Source organism: Mesoplodon bidens, assembly GCF_964165515.1.
Source record: "Mesoplodon bidens genome assembly, chromosome: 19".
Classification (NCBI taxonomy): Eukaryota; Metazoa; Chordata; class Mammalia; order Artiodactyla; family Ziphiidae; genus Mesoplodon; species Mesoplodon bidens.
The window spans coordinates 38,916,618-38,932,178 of record NC_138179.1 but is presented as its reverse complement, the minus strand read 5'-3'; the positions used below and the strand labels follow the sequence as shown (position 1 = coordinate 38,932,178).

General features: G+C 55.7%; 1 protein-coding gene across 2 annotated transcripts; it reads left to right on the top strand.

Moving 5' to 3' along the window:
* Positions 1-10: 10 nt before the first annotated feature.
* On the top strand, positions 11-15,457 carry GGA3 (golgi associated, gamma adaptin ear containing, ARF binding protein 3). 2 transcript variants are annotated; one of them, XM_081219077.1, is made up of 17 exons: positions 11-98; positions 5,947-6,031; positions 6,159-6,234; positions 7,633-7,731; positions 8,371-8,494; positions 8,714-8,817; positions 8,952-9,032; positions 9,739-9,876; positions 10,456-10,537; positions 10,639-10,755; positions 11,040-11,279; positions 11,640-11,710; positions 11,974-12,269; positions 12,481-12,704; positions 13,017-13,186; positions 13,317-13,427; positions 13,671-15,457. In XM_081219077.1, the coding sequence occupies exons 1-17, from the start codon at positions 59-61 to the stop codon at positions 13,779-13,781; spliced, it is 2,169 nt and encodes a 722-aa protein (XP_081075203.1). In that variant the 5' UTR covers positions 11-58; the 3' UTR covers positions 13,782-15,457. The 2 variants fall into 2 exon arrangements, with proteins under 2 accessions (XP_081075203.1, XP_081075204.1); XM_081219078.1 differs by lacking the exons at positions 11-98; positions 5,947-6,031; positions 6,159-6,234 and adding an exon at positions 6,242-7,546.
* Positions 15,458-15,561: the final 104 nt, after the last annotated feature.

Genomic DNA, 15,561 nt, shown 5'->3' with positions numbered 1-15,561 from the left:
GTCTCTTTCAGGTTCTCGCGAGGTTTGAGGCCGCCGGGCCGGCCCTGGCGGCTGCAATATGGCGGAGGCGGAAGGGGAGAGTCTGGAGTCCTGGCTGAGTGAGTAGTTGCGGCGGATTCTGTTTGCTCTCGAGCCGCGGAACCGCACCGCCCCACCCGCACCTCTCTGCCCCGTCCCCGGGCCCCGCGGTGGCGCCGCCAGGCAGCCCGCGCCTGGCCTCGCCCGCGCCGCGAGCGTCCCGCGATCACGCCCCTTCCCCAGCAGGACGTCCCGGCCCCTGCTCCCCGTGCTACGGCGCCTTCTCCCGCTCCCGCGAGTAGCGGCGTGAGCTCGGGTCCTGTCCCGTCCCCGCGGGCTCCGGGAAAGCGACAGCCAAGTGCTTCGGGCTGGCATGCATCGGCGCTTGGGGGAGACTGTAGTGGGGCCGCGCGCGGCTGATTCCGGGCCCCCTGCGCCTCCCTGACGAAGGGAAAAGCTCTGGATTTGGGCTGAAACTCCGGGAGCGGTGGGTGTCGCTGAGCATACACACACAGTTTCAGAATTGTGACCATGTATTCGAGAAGTGACCGCTTCGTGCAGGCTGAATGTTTGAAGTGAGAGTAATCCAAAGTGAGACAGAGAGAACAGAGCTCTACCTTCTTCCTGCAGTGACCAAAGCGTGGTGAAAGCTATGTTGGGGGGTGGGAGCGGCCGCTCCCCTCCCCCACCACCGCACGTCTTCACGAGTCATTCGCTGGTAACCTACTCAGAGCAAAGCTGAGGGGCACAGCATAATGGTGTAGTTATAGCGGCCTATTGCTACGACTGCTAATTCATACTGCTGTTAAGGAAATACGCGTTAACCTTAGCAGGTAGTATTTGGCTGAAGAGTTAATACGTTGATTTCACTATGGACTAGAGGAGACCCCTGGAGGCCTCTTTAAGTGAAGACAAATTGGACAGGGTGATAAGACGGGCAAGGTGCCTAGATACTGCCTTGTGCAGTATCTGTTATTTACTAGAGCCTGCAGGCTCTTGGAGGTGATGCCTGTTTTCTCCAATTGCCTGACTTTTCTTAATAAGAAACCCTGTTCAGGTGGTTGAACTTAAGTTACATTTGCAAAATCTGCAGTTGCAGGCAGGTCACAAAGCCTTCCGTATATATGGAACTGTCCTCCAAGGAGCTCAGTGCTCCAAAGACGTTCATTTAATTCATTTATCAAGTGTCCCAGCAAAGTAGGTAGTACTGTCACAATTTCACAAAAAGAGGGCACCCTCTCATCAACTCACTTGCCCAGAGCCACCCAACTGGACATAAGCACACTGGAACTGGTTCCATTCATAGATACTAATGGGGACATTGGAGTAATTTAAATGGCCTAAGCTGAGCTTAATAGGCTAGGCTTAGCGTTAGTTTGGAAGAGCAGACTGACCTGTTTCTGAGGGAGAGTGGAGGTGGTGATGGGGGAGAGGGATGGTATCTGTAGAGACTAGAGCTGGGACTGGCCTTTGACCCCTTCCTGTTACTTAGAGTGACACTTGGGGCAGTGCTAAGATTCCTTCCATTCTTACCCTCTGTCCACCTTCCTGGTTCCTATGACTTAATGGTGTGAACTGTACCAGTTGAACGAACCAGTGCTTGGAGTTCAGCACCATCTTAGTCTATGTCCTTGTCACTCCGTGGTTTGCTGGAATTTTTTTTAAAGATTTATTTATTATTCATTAATTTTATTTTTGGCTGTGTCGGGTCTTAGTTGTGGCACGCGGGCTCTAGTTGAGGCGCGCGAGCTCAGCAGTTGCGGCGCGTGGGCTTGATTGCCCCGCGGCATGTGGTCAGTTCCCTGACGAGCAATCTAAACTGCGTCCCCTGCCTTGTAAGGCAGATTCTTTACCACTGGACCACCAGGGAAGTCCCAGTTTGCTGGGATTATTACAGAAGCCTCTGCTGGGCCCACTGGCTCAGGCCGCTCCCCTCCCGCTATCAGCCATCCTGCATTCTGCTCCCAGAGAGCACTTCTGTTTAGTTAAGTCATTCTACTGCCTCTTTGTGGCTTCCTGATATTCTTCCTTACTTTGGTCAGTTGGATGTTCTTGTCCCACCAACACACATTCCTCTCCTGATCTGAAAGCCCTGTTCCCCTTTGCTCCACTACATGCTGTAAAATGCACCCCAGAATCTCCTTCCCCACAAACCACCTCTTGATTTCGGCCTTCTCCAAAGTCCTGCATTACAGCAGTTGATCAGCGTCTGGTGACTACCTGCTGTGTGAGGTGTGATGAAAATTAAGAAGTTCAAACAATCTTTGCCTTCAGTTTGATGAAAGTGATGCTGGAGTGGATACAGCATTTTTAAGTAAAAAGATAAAAGCAAGAGCCATAAATGCTAAAATGCAGACAGTTTCTTTGGGAAATTGGGAACAAGTGGAATGGAAGATGGTTCTCCCAGTGGGGAGATGGCACTCGAGCTAGGCCCTAAGGAATGGGAAAACTGGCTAAGAAAACACCAGACGGTGGTGTGGAGGGAGCAGACCACGTCTGGGGTTCGCAGTAACAGCTGTTTGGCTGGTTCAGGCAGGGGCTTCCTGTGGGAGTGTGGTGGGAGAGAAAGCTGGGAAGTTAGAACCAGATTCCGGACCAGCTTGAATTCCAGCCCAAGAAGTTTGCGTGTCTACAGTTAGGAGGTCCCCACTCCTACTGTACCTGGTAAAATTAGTGTTTTGTGAAGGTTCATGTTGGTGTTTTTACGAAGGATGGGTTGGAGCAGAAGTTCTGGAAGCAGGTGAGAAGTAAGGAGGTCGGGGAAGGAATAAGAAAAGAAGAAGTGAGAGTTTTAAAAAGACATTGAGGGGACTTCCCTGGCAGTCCAGTGGTTAGGACTCGGTACTCTCACTGCTGAGGGCCCGGGGTCAATCCCTGGTGGGAGAACTATTGTAAGATCCCACAAGCTGTGCGACATGCGCCCCCACCCCCAGAAAAAAATCGAGAAGGAAGGGATTATGACTGACTGACGAAAATGGGTGAGGAGAGGGAAGAAGGAGTGTTCAAACCTGGGTGCCTGGGGGTGGGGCAGAAGGAGCTTTTGAATGGTGGCACCATTTATGGAAACAGGGAAGCCAGGAAGTAGAAGTGATGAGTTTGTTTTTAGACTCGTTTCTGCACCAAATTAGCACTTATAATTACACCCTGTCTTGTTTTTTGCTCTGGTTATTTCTCATGTGTTGCACCAGAAGAGCGTGACCTCCTCAAGGGTAGGATCTGAATCTTGTACTTTTCCTGAAGTCCCTCCAGGGCCTACCACGCTGTGTACTTAGTTTTCCTATGGCTGCTTAACAAAGACTTGGTGAGTGACTAAGTCTCCCTCGATTCAAGACCACAGCACTGAAGGCTGACTCTTGACTCCCTTTCCATCTGTGTCCTTGCCTCTGCTTATTTCTACGTCATTTGCTACATAGAACTTGTCATCACTGGACTTTCTGAGCCGCGTTGGGAAGGCGTAGCCAATGCTGCTGTTTCCATCACTGCTTGCAACGGTCCCACGACAGTCAAGGCTAGAGATGGAACTAAGTTGAAAATGAGAGCAGGAAACATAGAGGCAAAGACACAGACTAGAATAAGGCTTTCAACGGAGCCTCAAAAATAGAAACCTTGAATCAGAGTAGAGCCCAGAGGGGCAGTTCTAGAAGGCAGGGCCTGAGAGGAGGCTCTGGTGTCACCTCCGTGCCAGGTGAAGGAGAATGTTGAGGGGGTGACAGTTGTGAGTCTGCTGGCGAGGCAGTGGGCAGATGGCACGATTGAGTCGCCCAGAATCATCCCCAGAGATTCTTCCAGTTCCCGTGGGTGACTGAGGTCTGCTGTCTGAGCTGGCTGGAGAGTCGGAGGATATACTTGGAAGTGGGACCAACCATGGCTGAAACCAGGGCTTTTTGTGCTCATGTGTAGGCAGAGAGCTCCCTGCGGGTTTGCAGTAAAAAGATCTGTCAAGGGGAAAGGGAGTGGGATTCTAGAGATGTTGAACATAAGTGAAAAGTAAGTGGGAGCGTTCTTGGGAGCAGAAATGCTACAGGAGTTACGGCAGCCCCGGGCAGAGTACGTTGTTTGGTGAATGCCCGTGTGTGGGGAGGAGCTGTCCACGTTGTACACTGCATCTGTAAGATGCTTTTCTAGTTGTAAACAGTGGAAGCGAGTGGGCTTCTTTTTCTTATATCACGAGGCATGTGACTGTCCCCAAAATGATGATAGTGACAGGTGTAGGTATGGCTCCTCAGACCATCTTTTTGTATCCTACAGCCTCTTAACGTCATGAGAACTTTAAGCATCTCAAATGATAGGGATTAGTAACAAAGCCATGCCGATACCTGAGAAAATTTCAGACACCTGGTGGGAGAGACTCAGGGCTTTTCTGGAGGGTAACACCTAGTAGGTCCCTGTGGCAATAAATAGCCACTCTTGATAGAATTAATCTCCCTTCCCTTCAAGCATGACATTTTGCAGGGCCTGCTAATTCTCTTCTCCAGATTGAGGACTGACATCTCTTTTTTCCTCCAAATATGATCCTAAACCGTCAGAATTTTCTTGCAACCAGAGCAGAAACGCTGCCACGCACGCGCAGCACTGGGCGCTGCAGGTGTTCCCTCTGCTGCCAGCTGGTGTCTGCTGATTCTTGTGACTCCTATTGGAGGGGTAGGAGGTGGCTAGGAGTCCCTGTTAGGATTTGGTCGTTAGTGACTTTTAATGTTAGGGGAAAAGGAAGTTAAGAAAACAGTCACGAAAAATCAGAATTTAGGAACGTCTAACAACACCCCTTGTCGGGAAGGGCTTTTTCCGGGCTCTCACTCTGCTTTTGGCCCTTGTGGAAATCTGCAGGAGGAGCCTGGTACTTAAAAAAGGATCCACGCCTTCAGTCTTCCTTTTGTCTTCTGAACTGAAGCCCTAAATTTAGCAAACAGCTTGAGAGTGCTTTCTAGAAGAGGCGGACTCCAAGATCTGAATCAGAGATGGGAACACATTTAACCACCCTTAGCTGGGGCCATCCTCTATAAGCACAGGTTCTGGGGATAACAGAGAAGAGAGGACCCACACCAAGTATTAGGAGACTTGGCATTTAGCTCCTGGAATTTAAACCCTCAGTGACCCTCTGAGAACTCTTCAACGCTTGTCTTTGTCCTTGATCATGGAAGACCGTTTAAACTTCAGGGTGGGGACTTCCCTGGTGGCGTAGTGGTTAAGAATCCGCCTGCCAATGCAGGGGACACGGGTTCGAGCCCTGGTCCGGGAAGATCGCACATGCCATAGAGCAGCTAAGCCCGTGCGCCACAACTACTGAGCCTGCGCTCTAGAGCTCGCGTGCCACAACTACTGAAGCGCGTGCACTTAGAGCCCATGCTCCGCAACAAGAGAAGCCACCTCAGTGAGAAGCCTGCGCACCGCAGCGAAGAGTAGCCTCCGCTTGCCGCAACTAGAGAAAGCCCGCGCGCAGCAACGAAGACCCAGCGCAGCCAAAAATAAATAAATAAACAAATAATAATAAACTTAAGGGTGCTGGGACTTCCGTGGTGGTCCAGTGGTTGGGGGAATTAAGATCCCATATGCTGCGCGGTGCAGCCAAAGAAAACCCAAAACCAAAACAACAAAACAAAACTTAAGGGTGCAGATTACTCAAGCTCAGATTCTGTTTCTGCAGCCCCAGGGACAGATACCACAGTGATTGGTGCTTAGAGGGGTTCAGTAAATGTTGTTAGCTTGCCTTAAGATGAGAGGCTTAGGATTTGTTTTCTGTTTCATTTGTGACTTTCAAAATATTGGACAGAAAGTGGTATTTGTATTTGACTTGCTTTCTGACTGAACTATTGAGTCTTTTCTACTAGAGAGGAAATTTCTTCACATCAGTGCCTAGAAAGTGTGACGAAAACCTTCCATACTGTTCTCCTTACCCTATAACGACCGTACTCTTCTTTGTTCTGCCCCAAGATAAAGCCACGAACCCTTCCAACCGCCAGGAGGACTGGGAATACATAATTGGCTTTTGTGATCAGATCAACAGAGAGCTTGAAGGGTGAGTCTCACAGCTGTCAGGGGGCAGTAAGAGGTAGTGACTGGAAAAGTAAACAACTGGGGCCAAGGAGGGCTAGCCAGATGGCCTCTGGTCAGCGTCCTGAAAGTGTGCTCTGCTTGTCTCCCAGGCCACAGATCGCTGTCCGACTGCTGGCTCATAAGATCCAGTCTCCGCAGGAATGGGAGGCAGTCCAGGCCCTGACGGTAGGTTCTTCGTGCTGACAGTGGATCTTCATGAGCCCAGGCCTTTCCCCATGAGACCGCTGGGATCTCTCGGGGGGGTCAGGGCTCACACCCTTAGCCAGCTGAACACCCTCGATACAAACTAGACATACCCGGACCTTGCTCAGTCAGCTCTTCCACACGTGTGTGCCCCTGTGCCAGGCACTGAGCTTCACGGATGGCTGAAGCGTGGGCACGAGGTCTAGTGGGAAGAGCAGAGTGGCCGAGGGAGGGAACCAGGGGCAGGGGCCCTGGGCTGTGGGTGAGGCTCAGAGAAGGCTTCTTGAAGAGAGGCTGACAGAGCTGTCTTGCCAGGTAGGAGGTGGCCAAGTGTAACTCATCCTGTAGCTAAAAATAATGCCGGTTACTAGTGAAGGCATCACACCAACAGGCAGATCCTAGCGTTTATTCAGACTAAGGGGGGTCAGGATGTGGAGCCATGTGCGGCACTCGGGTGCCTCCCGGGCTCTCCCCTAAGCCAGGGGGCCAGGTTCTCTCCTGACTTCGTTCAGCTCCTGGAAAACCGGGAGAGGGGAACACGGTCGTGGAAAAGGCACTTAGCCCACGCACATGGCTCTGCTGTGTCCTCCGGAGAGCGATGGCCTTAGAACAGTGGTTCTTGGCTGGGGGCCGTTTTGTCCCCCAGGGTACATTGGGCGATGTCTGGAGACACTTTTGGTTGTCACAGGTCAGGAGGTGCTACCGGCATCTAGTGGGTAGAGGCCAGGGGTGCTGCTGAGCACCCCCTAACGCACAGGACAGGCTTCTACAACAAGTGACCGGCCCAAAATGTCAGCAGTGGTGCAGCTGAAAAACCCCTCTTTACAAAGACAGAAGCCAGGGAAGGGGGCAGCACTGGGGTGGTCTGCTCCTTGGAGGAAAACTTAAGGCAGGTCCTATGGGCCCCAGAAGGAAAATAGATGGGGGCCGGGGGAGGGAAAGTAATGTGCCGTCTACAGTGAAGAAAACAGAATTTAACAGAATTCTCTCCCACCTCCCCAAAACGTTGATCAGCTTATGGAAAGAACCCTGGACCCTGAGAGAAGCGTGTGTGCTCTCTGGGTCTCCGTCTCCTCACCTGTAAAACACAAGGGCAGAATCTGCAGGCAGGCACCTTCCAGGACTGACACTCGATCTGTCTTGGTATCTGGGTCTCAGGGTTTTTTACTTTAGTTCCTGTTGAGCTTCCCCAGGAGAGGTTTACAGTTTGAGGGACTCTTTCGTCAGTAATCCTGTTGCCCTGATGTCCCCTGGGGCAGTGCACGCCTCTTTTCCTGGTTAGTTCCTTCCTTGGGTGAGTATTTATTCAGCGCTCCTTCTGTGTGGGGTCTGGCCGAGTGCCAGGTCCCAGCCTGAGCACCTCGCCTTTGTGTGGTCCAGGTGCTGGAGGCCTGCATGAAGAACTGTGGGAGGAGATTTCATAACGAAGTGGGAAAGTTCCGGTTTTTGAATGAGTTGATCAAAGTCGTCTCTCCAAAGGTCAGTCAGTGGCAGTTTCCTCGTTTCTAGGAACTTCCTTTGTGCCCCACCCCATCTTACTGGCTTTCACTGCACAGACCAGCATCTCCATGGATCTGAGATTCCCTGGATCCTGGCTCCCAGCCTGAACGTGACAGGTGACGTGGCGGCAGCTGCGCACGTGTCGGGGGAGGGCCTGTGGAGCACTGGACCCTGGGCTTCTAGTGACAGCGGTCACTTTTCCTCGCCCGTCTCATGTGGACACGGGCAGCTGGCCTCCCTCATCACCCGGCTTCCATCGCACGCTAGTGTTGCCTAAGCTCTGGGCACCCACCTACGGCAGAGGGAACCGTTCTTCATAGCAAAGAGGTTCTCATTAACTCCTCTGAGAGGAAGTGCAGTTCTGTTTCTGGCAGACTGTGTGGAAACGCCGTGAGGAGCTCCCAGTCCCCGGCCTCACCACCGTCTGTACGCCGGATGGATACGGCTGTGTGCAGGCCGTCTCCTGCCCTCCCCTCCCAGTGCTGTTGCACTCCCACCTCACACCTGCGGGTTTGGAGGAAGCTTGAGGACTGTAACCAGCTAGCGACCATTTCATTGCTGTGAAGAGCCCTCCGTCTGTCTCTGCACTAAGTTTTCCCATTTCCTTTTGCCTCTTAGTACCTGGGGGACAGGGTGTCTGAGAAAGTGAAGACCAAGGTTATTGAGCTGCTTTATAGCTGGACGTTGGCCCTGCCGGAAGAATCAAAGATCAAGGATGCCTACCACATGTTGAAGAGACAGGGTATGCGCCTGCCTTCCCTCAGCCTCAAAGCAGCCCTGAAGGCTGGCCAAGGCCAGGGAGAATGAGGGGTGTCTGCCTAAGACAGCGGGAGGGGCTGGGCTGTGAGGGAATGAGGGGGCTGCGGCCCACAGGCCTGGTCCCAGGGAGCGCCCCCTTGCTGCGTGAGGAAGGGCAACAGCGCGGCCCAGCCTGCGCGAACACTGCCCCGTCCCATTTCAGGCATTGTGCAGTCTGACCCGCTGATCCCGATGGACAGGACACTGATCCCCTCTCCGCCACCTCGTCCCAAAAACCCTGTTTTTGATGATGAGGAGAAGTCCAAGGTAAAGTGCATTCCAGCCTGCAGTGTCCTCAGATGAGGTGCGGGCTTGCTCAGTGCCGTGGGGAGCTCCGGTCCTGTGTTCTCCCCACATGGGGACTTGCCTGTCCCTCTACCTCTGATACCCTCCTCTTCCAGCTTTTAGCCAAGTTGTTGAAAAGCAAAAACCCAGACGACCTGCAGGAGGCCAACAAGCTCATCAAGTCCATGGTGAAGGAAGTGAGTGGGTCCCGAGCCTTGGGGTGGAGGATCCCGTGGCCACAGAGCAGAGGTCCCCTCCCCTGGTGCTGCGCCTGTTGTTTGCCCTGTCCCCAGCCCTCACCTGGAAGGAGGAGCATGGGAGCTTCTGGGGGAGAATGGGATAGAGGAGCGTGAGTAGCTGGGGCCAAGTTCGGGGGTAGGGAGGGCTGTTGCTTTGAAAGAAAAACTGTAGGGCTTCCCTGGTGGTGCAGTGGTTGAGAGTCCGCCTGCCGATGCAGGGGACACGGGTTCGTGCCCCGGTCTGGGAAGGTCCCACATGCCGCGGAGCGGCTGGGCCTGTGAGCCGTGGCCGCCGAGCCTGCGCGTCCGGAGCCTGTGCTCCACAATGGGAGAGGCCACAGCAGTGAGAGGCCCGCGTACCGCAAAAAAAAAAAAAAAAAAGAAAAACTGTAGATTGGGTCTGAGGCCAGTGGGTCCCAAGAATCGTGCATTGAGGGCAGAAATAGAGACACAGATGTAGAGAACAAACGTATGGACACCAAGGGGGGAAAGTGGCCCGGGGAGGGGGGGGGATGAAAAAAAAAATCGTGCACTGAAACGAGCTTCCGTGGGACTGGCCTCTGCTCTCGTGTGCTCTGGGAAGGTGTGATCCTTGCCTGGGATTCTGGGGGGCAGTGGGGTGGGTCCAGTTGAGCTCTTTTCTCCTGGATCCTCTTTGATGCAGGATGAGGCGCGGATCCAGAAGGTGACCAAGCGTCTGCACACTTTAGAGGAGGTTAATAACAACGTGAAGCTGCTCAGCGAGATGCTGCTTCATTACAGCAAAGAGGATTCTTCAGAGGCAGATAAAGAGCTCATGAAGGTAGGCCCCGCTCTGGGAGGTCCAGGCTCCGGGAAAGGGAGCCAGCCTTCGCCGAGTCCCAGCCCTAAGACGCCGCTACACACCTGGTGTTCCCTCACCTCTTAACTGGCACAGCAGCCAGGTAGAGGGGAGTGGCACCCCCATTGTGCACACGAGCCATGGCTGACTTGCGCAGGGTGCGCGTGCTCCACGTGCCCCTACATCTGTGCGGCTCTGCAGACCCGCTTCGGGGCGCCCCTGCTCTGCCTTGCTTTCTGCCTCAGGGACATCTGGGCAGAGAGGCCAGCCCTGTGCCCCTGATGCTCACCTCAGCCCTCGGTCACATAGATACTCTGAATTCTGAGGCATGTGCCAGCCTGGGAGGCAGGAAGGGACATACTGTCCTGGTGACTTCTCCGCCTCAACAGGCATCTTGGGTGACAGAGTGGTGGAGGCCGGTGGCAAGATGTGTGCTCCGAGCCCAGCTCTGCCAGTAACTGACCGTGGTTGCAGGGGAGCCCGCGACTGGGCGTGAACGCTGGGTTAGGTGCTCCCCAAGGACCCTGCCAGCTCCAGGTTTTCTGCCTGGGTCTCTTCTAGGAGCTGTTGGATCGGTGTGAGAGCAAGAGGCGGACGTTATTCAAACTAGCCAGCGAGACAGAGGACAACGACAGCAGCTTAGGTGAGTGAAGAGCGGGTGACAGAGATGGGCTGGGAATTGGGATGCGTGTGTGTGGTGGGGTGCCGTCACAGCCAGGAGTGAGAAGTCTCTCTCCGTTCTAGGGGACATCCTGCAGGCCAGTGACAACCTCTCCCGGGTCATCAACTCTTATAAAACAGTCGTCGAAGGGCAGGTCATCAATGGTGAGGTGGGCACCTCAGCCATTCCTGACTCTGAAGGTAAAGTGTTCTGGTTCCCCGGTCCCCACCACCAGGCCGCGGTGCAGGTTGACCAGCGTGTCATCTCACAGGGCCCGAGGGGGTTCTGAGCCACTCCAAGCGGTCCCCCTGGGAGGTCTGCACAGGGTCTCTCCCCTGCCTGCTTTCTCTGCTGGCTTTTCAGCCTTCCCCTGGCACAGGTGCTCTGGGATTAGGCCAGAGGCTGTGTCAGGGTTCCCCCTCCCTCTGTGCAGTCACTAGAGTGGCCCCTAATTATTCCTGTCCCCTTCCATTCGTCCATGCAGGAAACCACTGCTCCAGTAACCAAGGCACTCTCATTGACCTTGCCGAGTTGGATGCGCCGAGCAGCTTGTCCCCAGTGCTGGCCCCCGAACCCCGCTCCTCGGGCATCCCTATCCTCCCTCCGCCCCCCCAGGCCTTGGGACCCGGGCGCAGCCACTCGTCCAGCCAGGCTGAGGCCCCCCCCGGACCCAGCAGCACAAGCCACACCCTCAGCCTGCTGGATGAGGAGCTACTCTGCTTGGGTACGTCCTGGGGGCTGGAAAGGGCTTCCGGTGGGGCCGGTAGGGAAGCTAGGCGCGTGGGAGCGGGAGGTCTGAGGGGCCCACGTGCTTAGCGAGGGTTGGGGAGGAGGCGTCCGCTGGAGGCAGAGAGCAGAGTGCAGTGTCCCTCGGGAGCAGAGCGGACCCTCTCCCCGGGAGGTGCCCCCCAACGTAAGGACAGAAGCGGATCCGCTCCCCTCTGGAGGCTGCCTGGGGGACACCTCTCCACCCTGTCACCCACAGACGTCCCGCTGGTCACGTGACCCTACCTCCGGTGAGGTGGGGCTGGGACTGCCCAAGCCCAGAGCCTTTTCTCACCGCAGTCGTCTTCTCTGCTCTCAGGTCTCAGTGACCCAGCCCCCTGTGCTCCTCCCAGAGAGTCAGCTGGAAACAGCCAGTGGCCCCTGTTCCAGGTAGGGGCACAGGTGACATGACTGCAGGGCTCGACAGCCTTCACTTCCTACTGTCCTCCCCCTCCCCCGACTAGTCCTCAGCTGCAGTTGTCTGCTGTCTTGACCCCTTAGGGCACCACGCCGGATATGGCGCTTTCCGTGCCCTGTCCTTGGAGGACACGGGCTGCTCGTCCAGAAGGGCTGCAGTAGGGCCCCCAGTAAAGGGGTGGGGGGTGGAGAGCCCAGATCCCCCGCCGCTCGCTCACACTTTCCGTTCCCCACAGAACGAACCGTCGAACTTGGACTTCTTTGGCCCCAAACCCGCAACTGGTGCCTGTAGCCTCTCAGATGGGCCTCTCCTGCAGCCCTCAGCAGCCCCCGCAGGCAACTCCCAGGCCCCCGTGGTCCCAGCCAGCGTTCCGGCCCCCCCGGCCGGCTCCTTCCCGTTTTCCACCGGCCTGGCCCCAGCTTCGGCCCCCAAGGCTGAGCCTGCGGCCCCCGGGCACCATGGTTCAGCTTCGGGTGACAGTACCATGCGCCAGCTGGACGCCCTTGATCAGCTTCTAGAAGAGGCCAAAGTGTAATGACTGGGAGAGGGGCTGGTGGGGAGAGCAGGCCCGGGCGTGGCAGAGCCAGAGGCAGCTCCGCAGGGGTCATGAGTGTTCCCTCTCAGTCTGGAATCTGGAAGCTAGGGAGGGGAAGAACTGGCTCTAGCCTGGAAGCCTTAGTGAGGGGCAGCCCAGCAGCTCTGCCTGTCTCTGACGTGCCCTGTCCTCCTCACTGCCTCCTAGGACCTCAGGCCTGGTGAAACCCGTCTCCTCCGGCTTCTTCGCTGGCGCTGCCACCTCCCCTCTGCTCCCCACCAGCACCTCAGCTAGACCTCCCCTCCCCTTCTCCACGGGGCCCGGCAGCCCTCTCCTCCAGCCACCTGCCTTCCAGTCCCAGGGCAGCCCCATGCAGGGGCCCGAGCTCTCCCTGACCAGTGTCCACGTCCCCCTGGAGTCTATCAAGCCTAGTAAGTGTTGGAGGCTTGGGGTGAGAGGGGAGGTGGGGCTCACAACTTGCAGCGTGTGGGGGACATGCGAGGGGTGGGAGGGTACAGGCTCTCCGGGCCGGGGTCCCTTAGAGGCGCACGTGGCCCACCTAACCGCTGTCTCAGCCTGTACTTGTTCCCACCATGCACTCTCGGGAGGTCCTGCAGAAGTTCTTCCCCAGACTTCTGGGAGCCTCTGTCACAGGGTCGCCGTGCCTCCCGCTTGGCTGTGGTGCTCTGCTGGCTGTCTTCAGCCTTCCTCTCCTTCCACACTCACGTGCCCCCTTTTTACAGGCAGCGCCCTTCCTGTGACAGCCTATGATAAAAATGGCTTCCGCATCCTCTTCCATTTTGCCAAGGAGTGTCCTCCAGGACGGCCTGACGTGCTGGTGGTGGTGGTGTCCATGCTAAATACGGCTCCCTTGCCTATCAAGAGCATCGTGCTGCAGGCTGCAGTGCCCAAGGTACCCCCGGCTTCCTGGAGCCTCCAGAGGCGGAATTCACCTGTATCTTGCACCCACTGCGTCCAATCCCGGTTCCATCTCAGGCACCTGCAGTCTCTCTCCAAAGGAGCTTCTCTCTCTTTCTCTTTAGTCAATGAAAGTGAAGTTGCAGCCACCCTCTGGGACAGAACTCTCTCCGTTTAGCCCCATCCAGCCACCTGCAGCCATCACCCAGGTCATGCTGCTGGCCAATCCACTGAAGGTGAGCTAGGGCTGGGGATCCCAGCCTAAAGCCCCGGCTGCCCCAGATTAGGGCTCGGGAGTATCACTTCCCAGCCTGGAGTGTCGTGATACCACAGCCATTAACACGTCCCTTCTCTACCCTGGTTCAGTGGCTGAGTGAGGACGAGGTGGTTAGGAGCAAGCAGGGCCTGTCCCGCCGCACAGAAAGGGCCCCAAGGGTATCGCAGAAGAGAGCGTCTCTCACGCTGCTCCTCTGCCGCAGGAGAAGGCGAGGCTTCGGTACAGGCTGACCTTCGCCTTGGGGGAGCAGCTGAGCACGGAGGTGGGGGAGGTGGACCAGTTCCCCCCTGTGGAGCGGTGGGGGAGCCTGTGACCCCCGAGGACACTGTCATCTGCACTTTGGAGCCCAGGCAGGCTGCCCTGAGACGGGGGGCTCTCCAGGTCCAGTCCTTCTTCACATCCTGACTGCAGTGCGTAAGAGCTTTGATGTGGAACAGGGGGCCTGGGCATTGCTGCCAGGAGCCAAGCGGCTGCTGTGGTGATCTCTCCTCCTCTGGCCCCCTAAAAGGACCTGTTTTTATCTACCTGTGTGACTTGAAGTGGCCACGTGCATCAGGGGTGGGGAGTGGCCCCAGACTCTGCACCCCTGCCCTGGGAACATGGACCCAGGGCTGGAGTAGGTTTTTCCCCTTGTGTTGGCGTCCTCTGATGCCACAGAGGGGCAAGTCTCCAAAGACAGACTCAGGGCCCTCCCTCAAGGACCACGTCCTCACAGCCCCAGAGGTCTCAGCTCCCCGTTGCTGCTCCGTGCTTCCCCTTGGCAGGCTCCTGCTCCCGTCTCCAGGGAGGTGGGCAAAGCCCAATGGTCCTGAACGGCCCTGGGCCCAGAGTAAGGGGTTGGCATGCTGCCAGATCTCCGACCCTGCCCTCCATGGACAGCGTCATCCTGGAGTGGCCACTGGATGGTGAGTTGTGTGCTTGTCCCTGGTGGTGGCAGGCTGTGTCCTACGGACATCGCAGTAGGATGAGGAATTCAACTCAAGCTATTAGAAACAGTAGAACTTGGCCTCATGGCAGCCTAAACTGCAGATAGGAAGGAAAGAAGATGGAAGAGAACCAGTGTTGCTCCTCCGGAAGCAGGTCCTCAGCACTTTCTGGGAAAAGTGTGCCTCCTGCTACGGGAGCAGGCCATCCTACTCACTACCTCTTGCTCCGCATGAAATAAACTGCTGTCCTGCCCTTCATGCCTCTGAAGGGGAGGACGACTCCCAGCGCCCTGTGTCCTCCTGCTTCAGCCTCCCCTGCCTCCCACCAGGTGGCCTGTGGTGTGGCACGTGATTGGGAACAGGAGGCCTCAGGGTTAGGCACGTTGCACTAGTTTTATGTCCATACCTGCTGCCCAGAAACCCTGTCCCCAGCCGCCCAGGGGCACTGTCAGCAAGATGTTGGGTCTGGAGGTGGTGAGATTAGGGGCCTTGCTTGAATCGAGTCACCAGACCCTATTGCTTCAACAGTGCTCAGCCCAAGCTGCTCCACCCACTGGATGCAACTGGGCCAGGGACTCTAGGCCTCACAGGGCAACAGGAGAGTGAGAACCACCAGCTGGGGAAAGAGCACACAGCTCACCTGAGCTCAGCTGGACAGGCTCAGAGCCATCTCTGGGGAAAGGTGGCACAAACCATGTTCCCTGACCCCCTCCCTGCTCTTGCCAGGCTTCCTTACTCTATCAATATAGAGGTCATCGCCCCTTCCCTCCCACTGTTGGCAAGCAGGTTTCACTGCTTCACCAGGACAGTCAAAAGTGAATCAATTTCACTACTTAAGGAATAAATCCAAGAGCTTTCCAGAGACGGGCTGCTGCAGCCCTGGGAAGGTCTATGGGACTACTATATGGAAATGTACCTTTATGATAAGCTTTAGACTTTAAAATTATTTATGAGTGTTACTCGTTACTATTGAGGTCACTGCTTTGTGACAAAAAACTGTACTGGATATATCAACTGCTGCCCTTGTTTTGCTGCATGTTAAATAAAACCATTTTCGCCCCACTTGGAATCCTTCTAATACAGACACCAATCACCCCAGTATGGGGGAAGGTGCTACTTACGAATTCCAAATGTAGATAGGTGGATACGCTGGCATCACCTGAGGTT

Coding starts and splice junctions, on each gene's coding strand:
- GGA3 (XM_081219077.1), top strand. CDS start 59: ATGGCGGAGGCGGAAGGGGAGAGTCTGGAGTCCTGGCTGA. Junction 6,032..6,158: donor ATCAACAGAGAGCTTGAAGG/GTGAGTCTCACA, acceptor CTTGTCTCCCAG/GCCACAGATCGCTGTCCGAC. Junction 10,756..11,039: donor AGCCATTCCTGACTCTGAAG/GTAAAGTGTTCT, acceptor TCGTCCATGCAG/GAAACCACTGCTCCAGTAAC.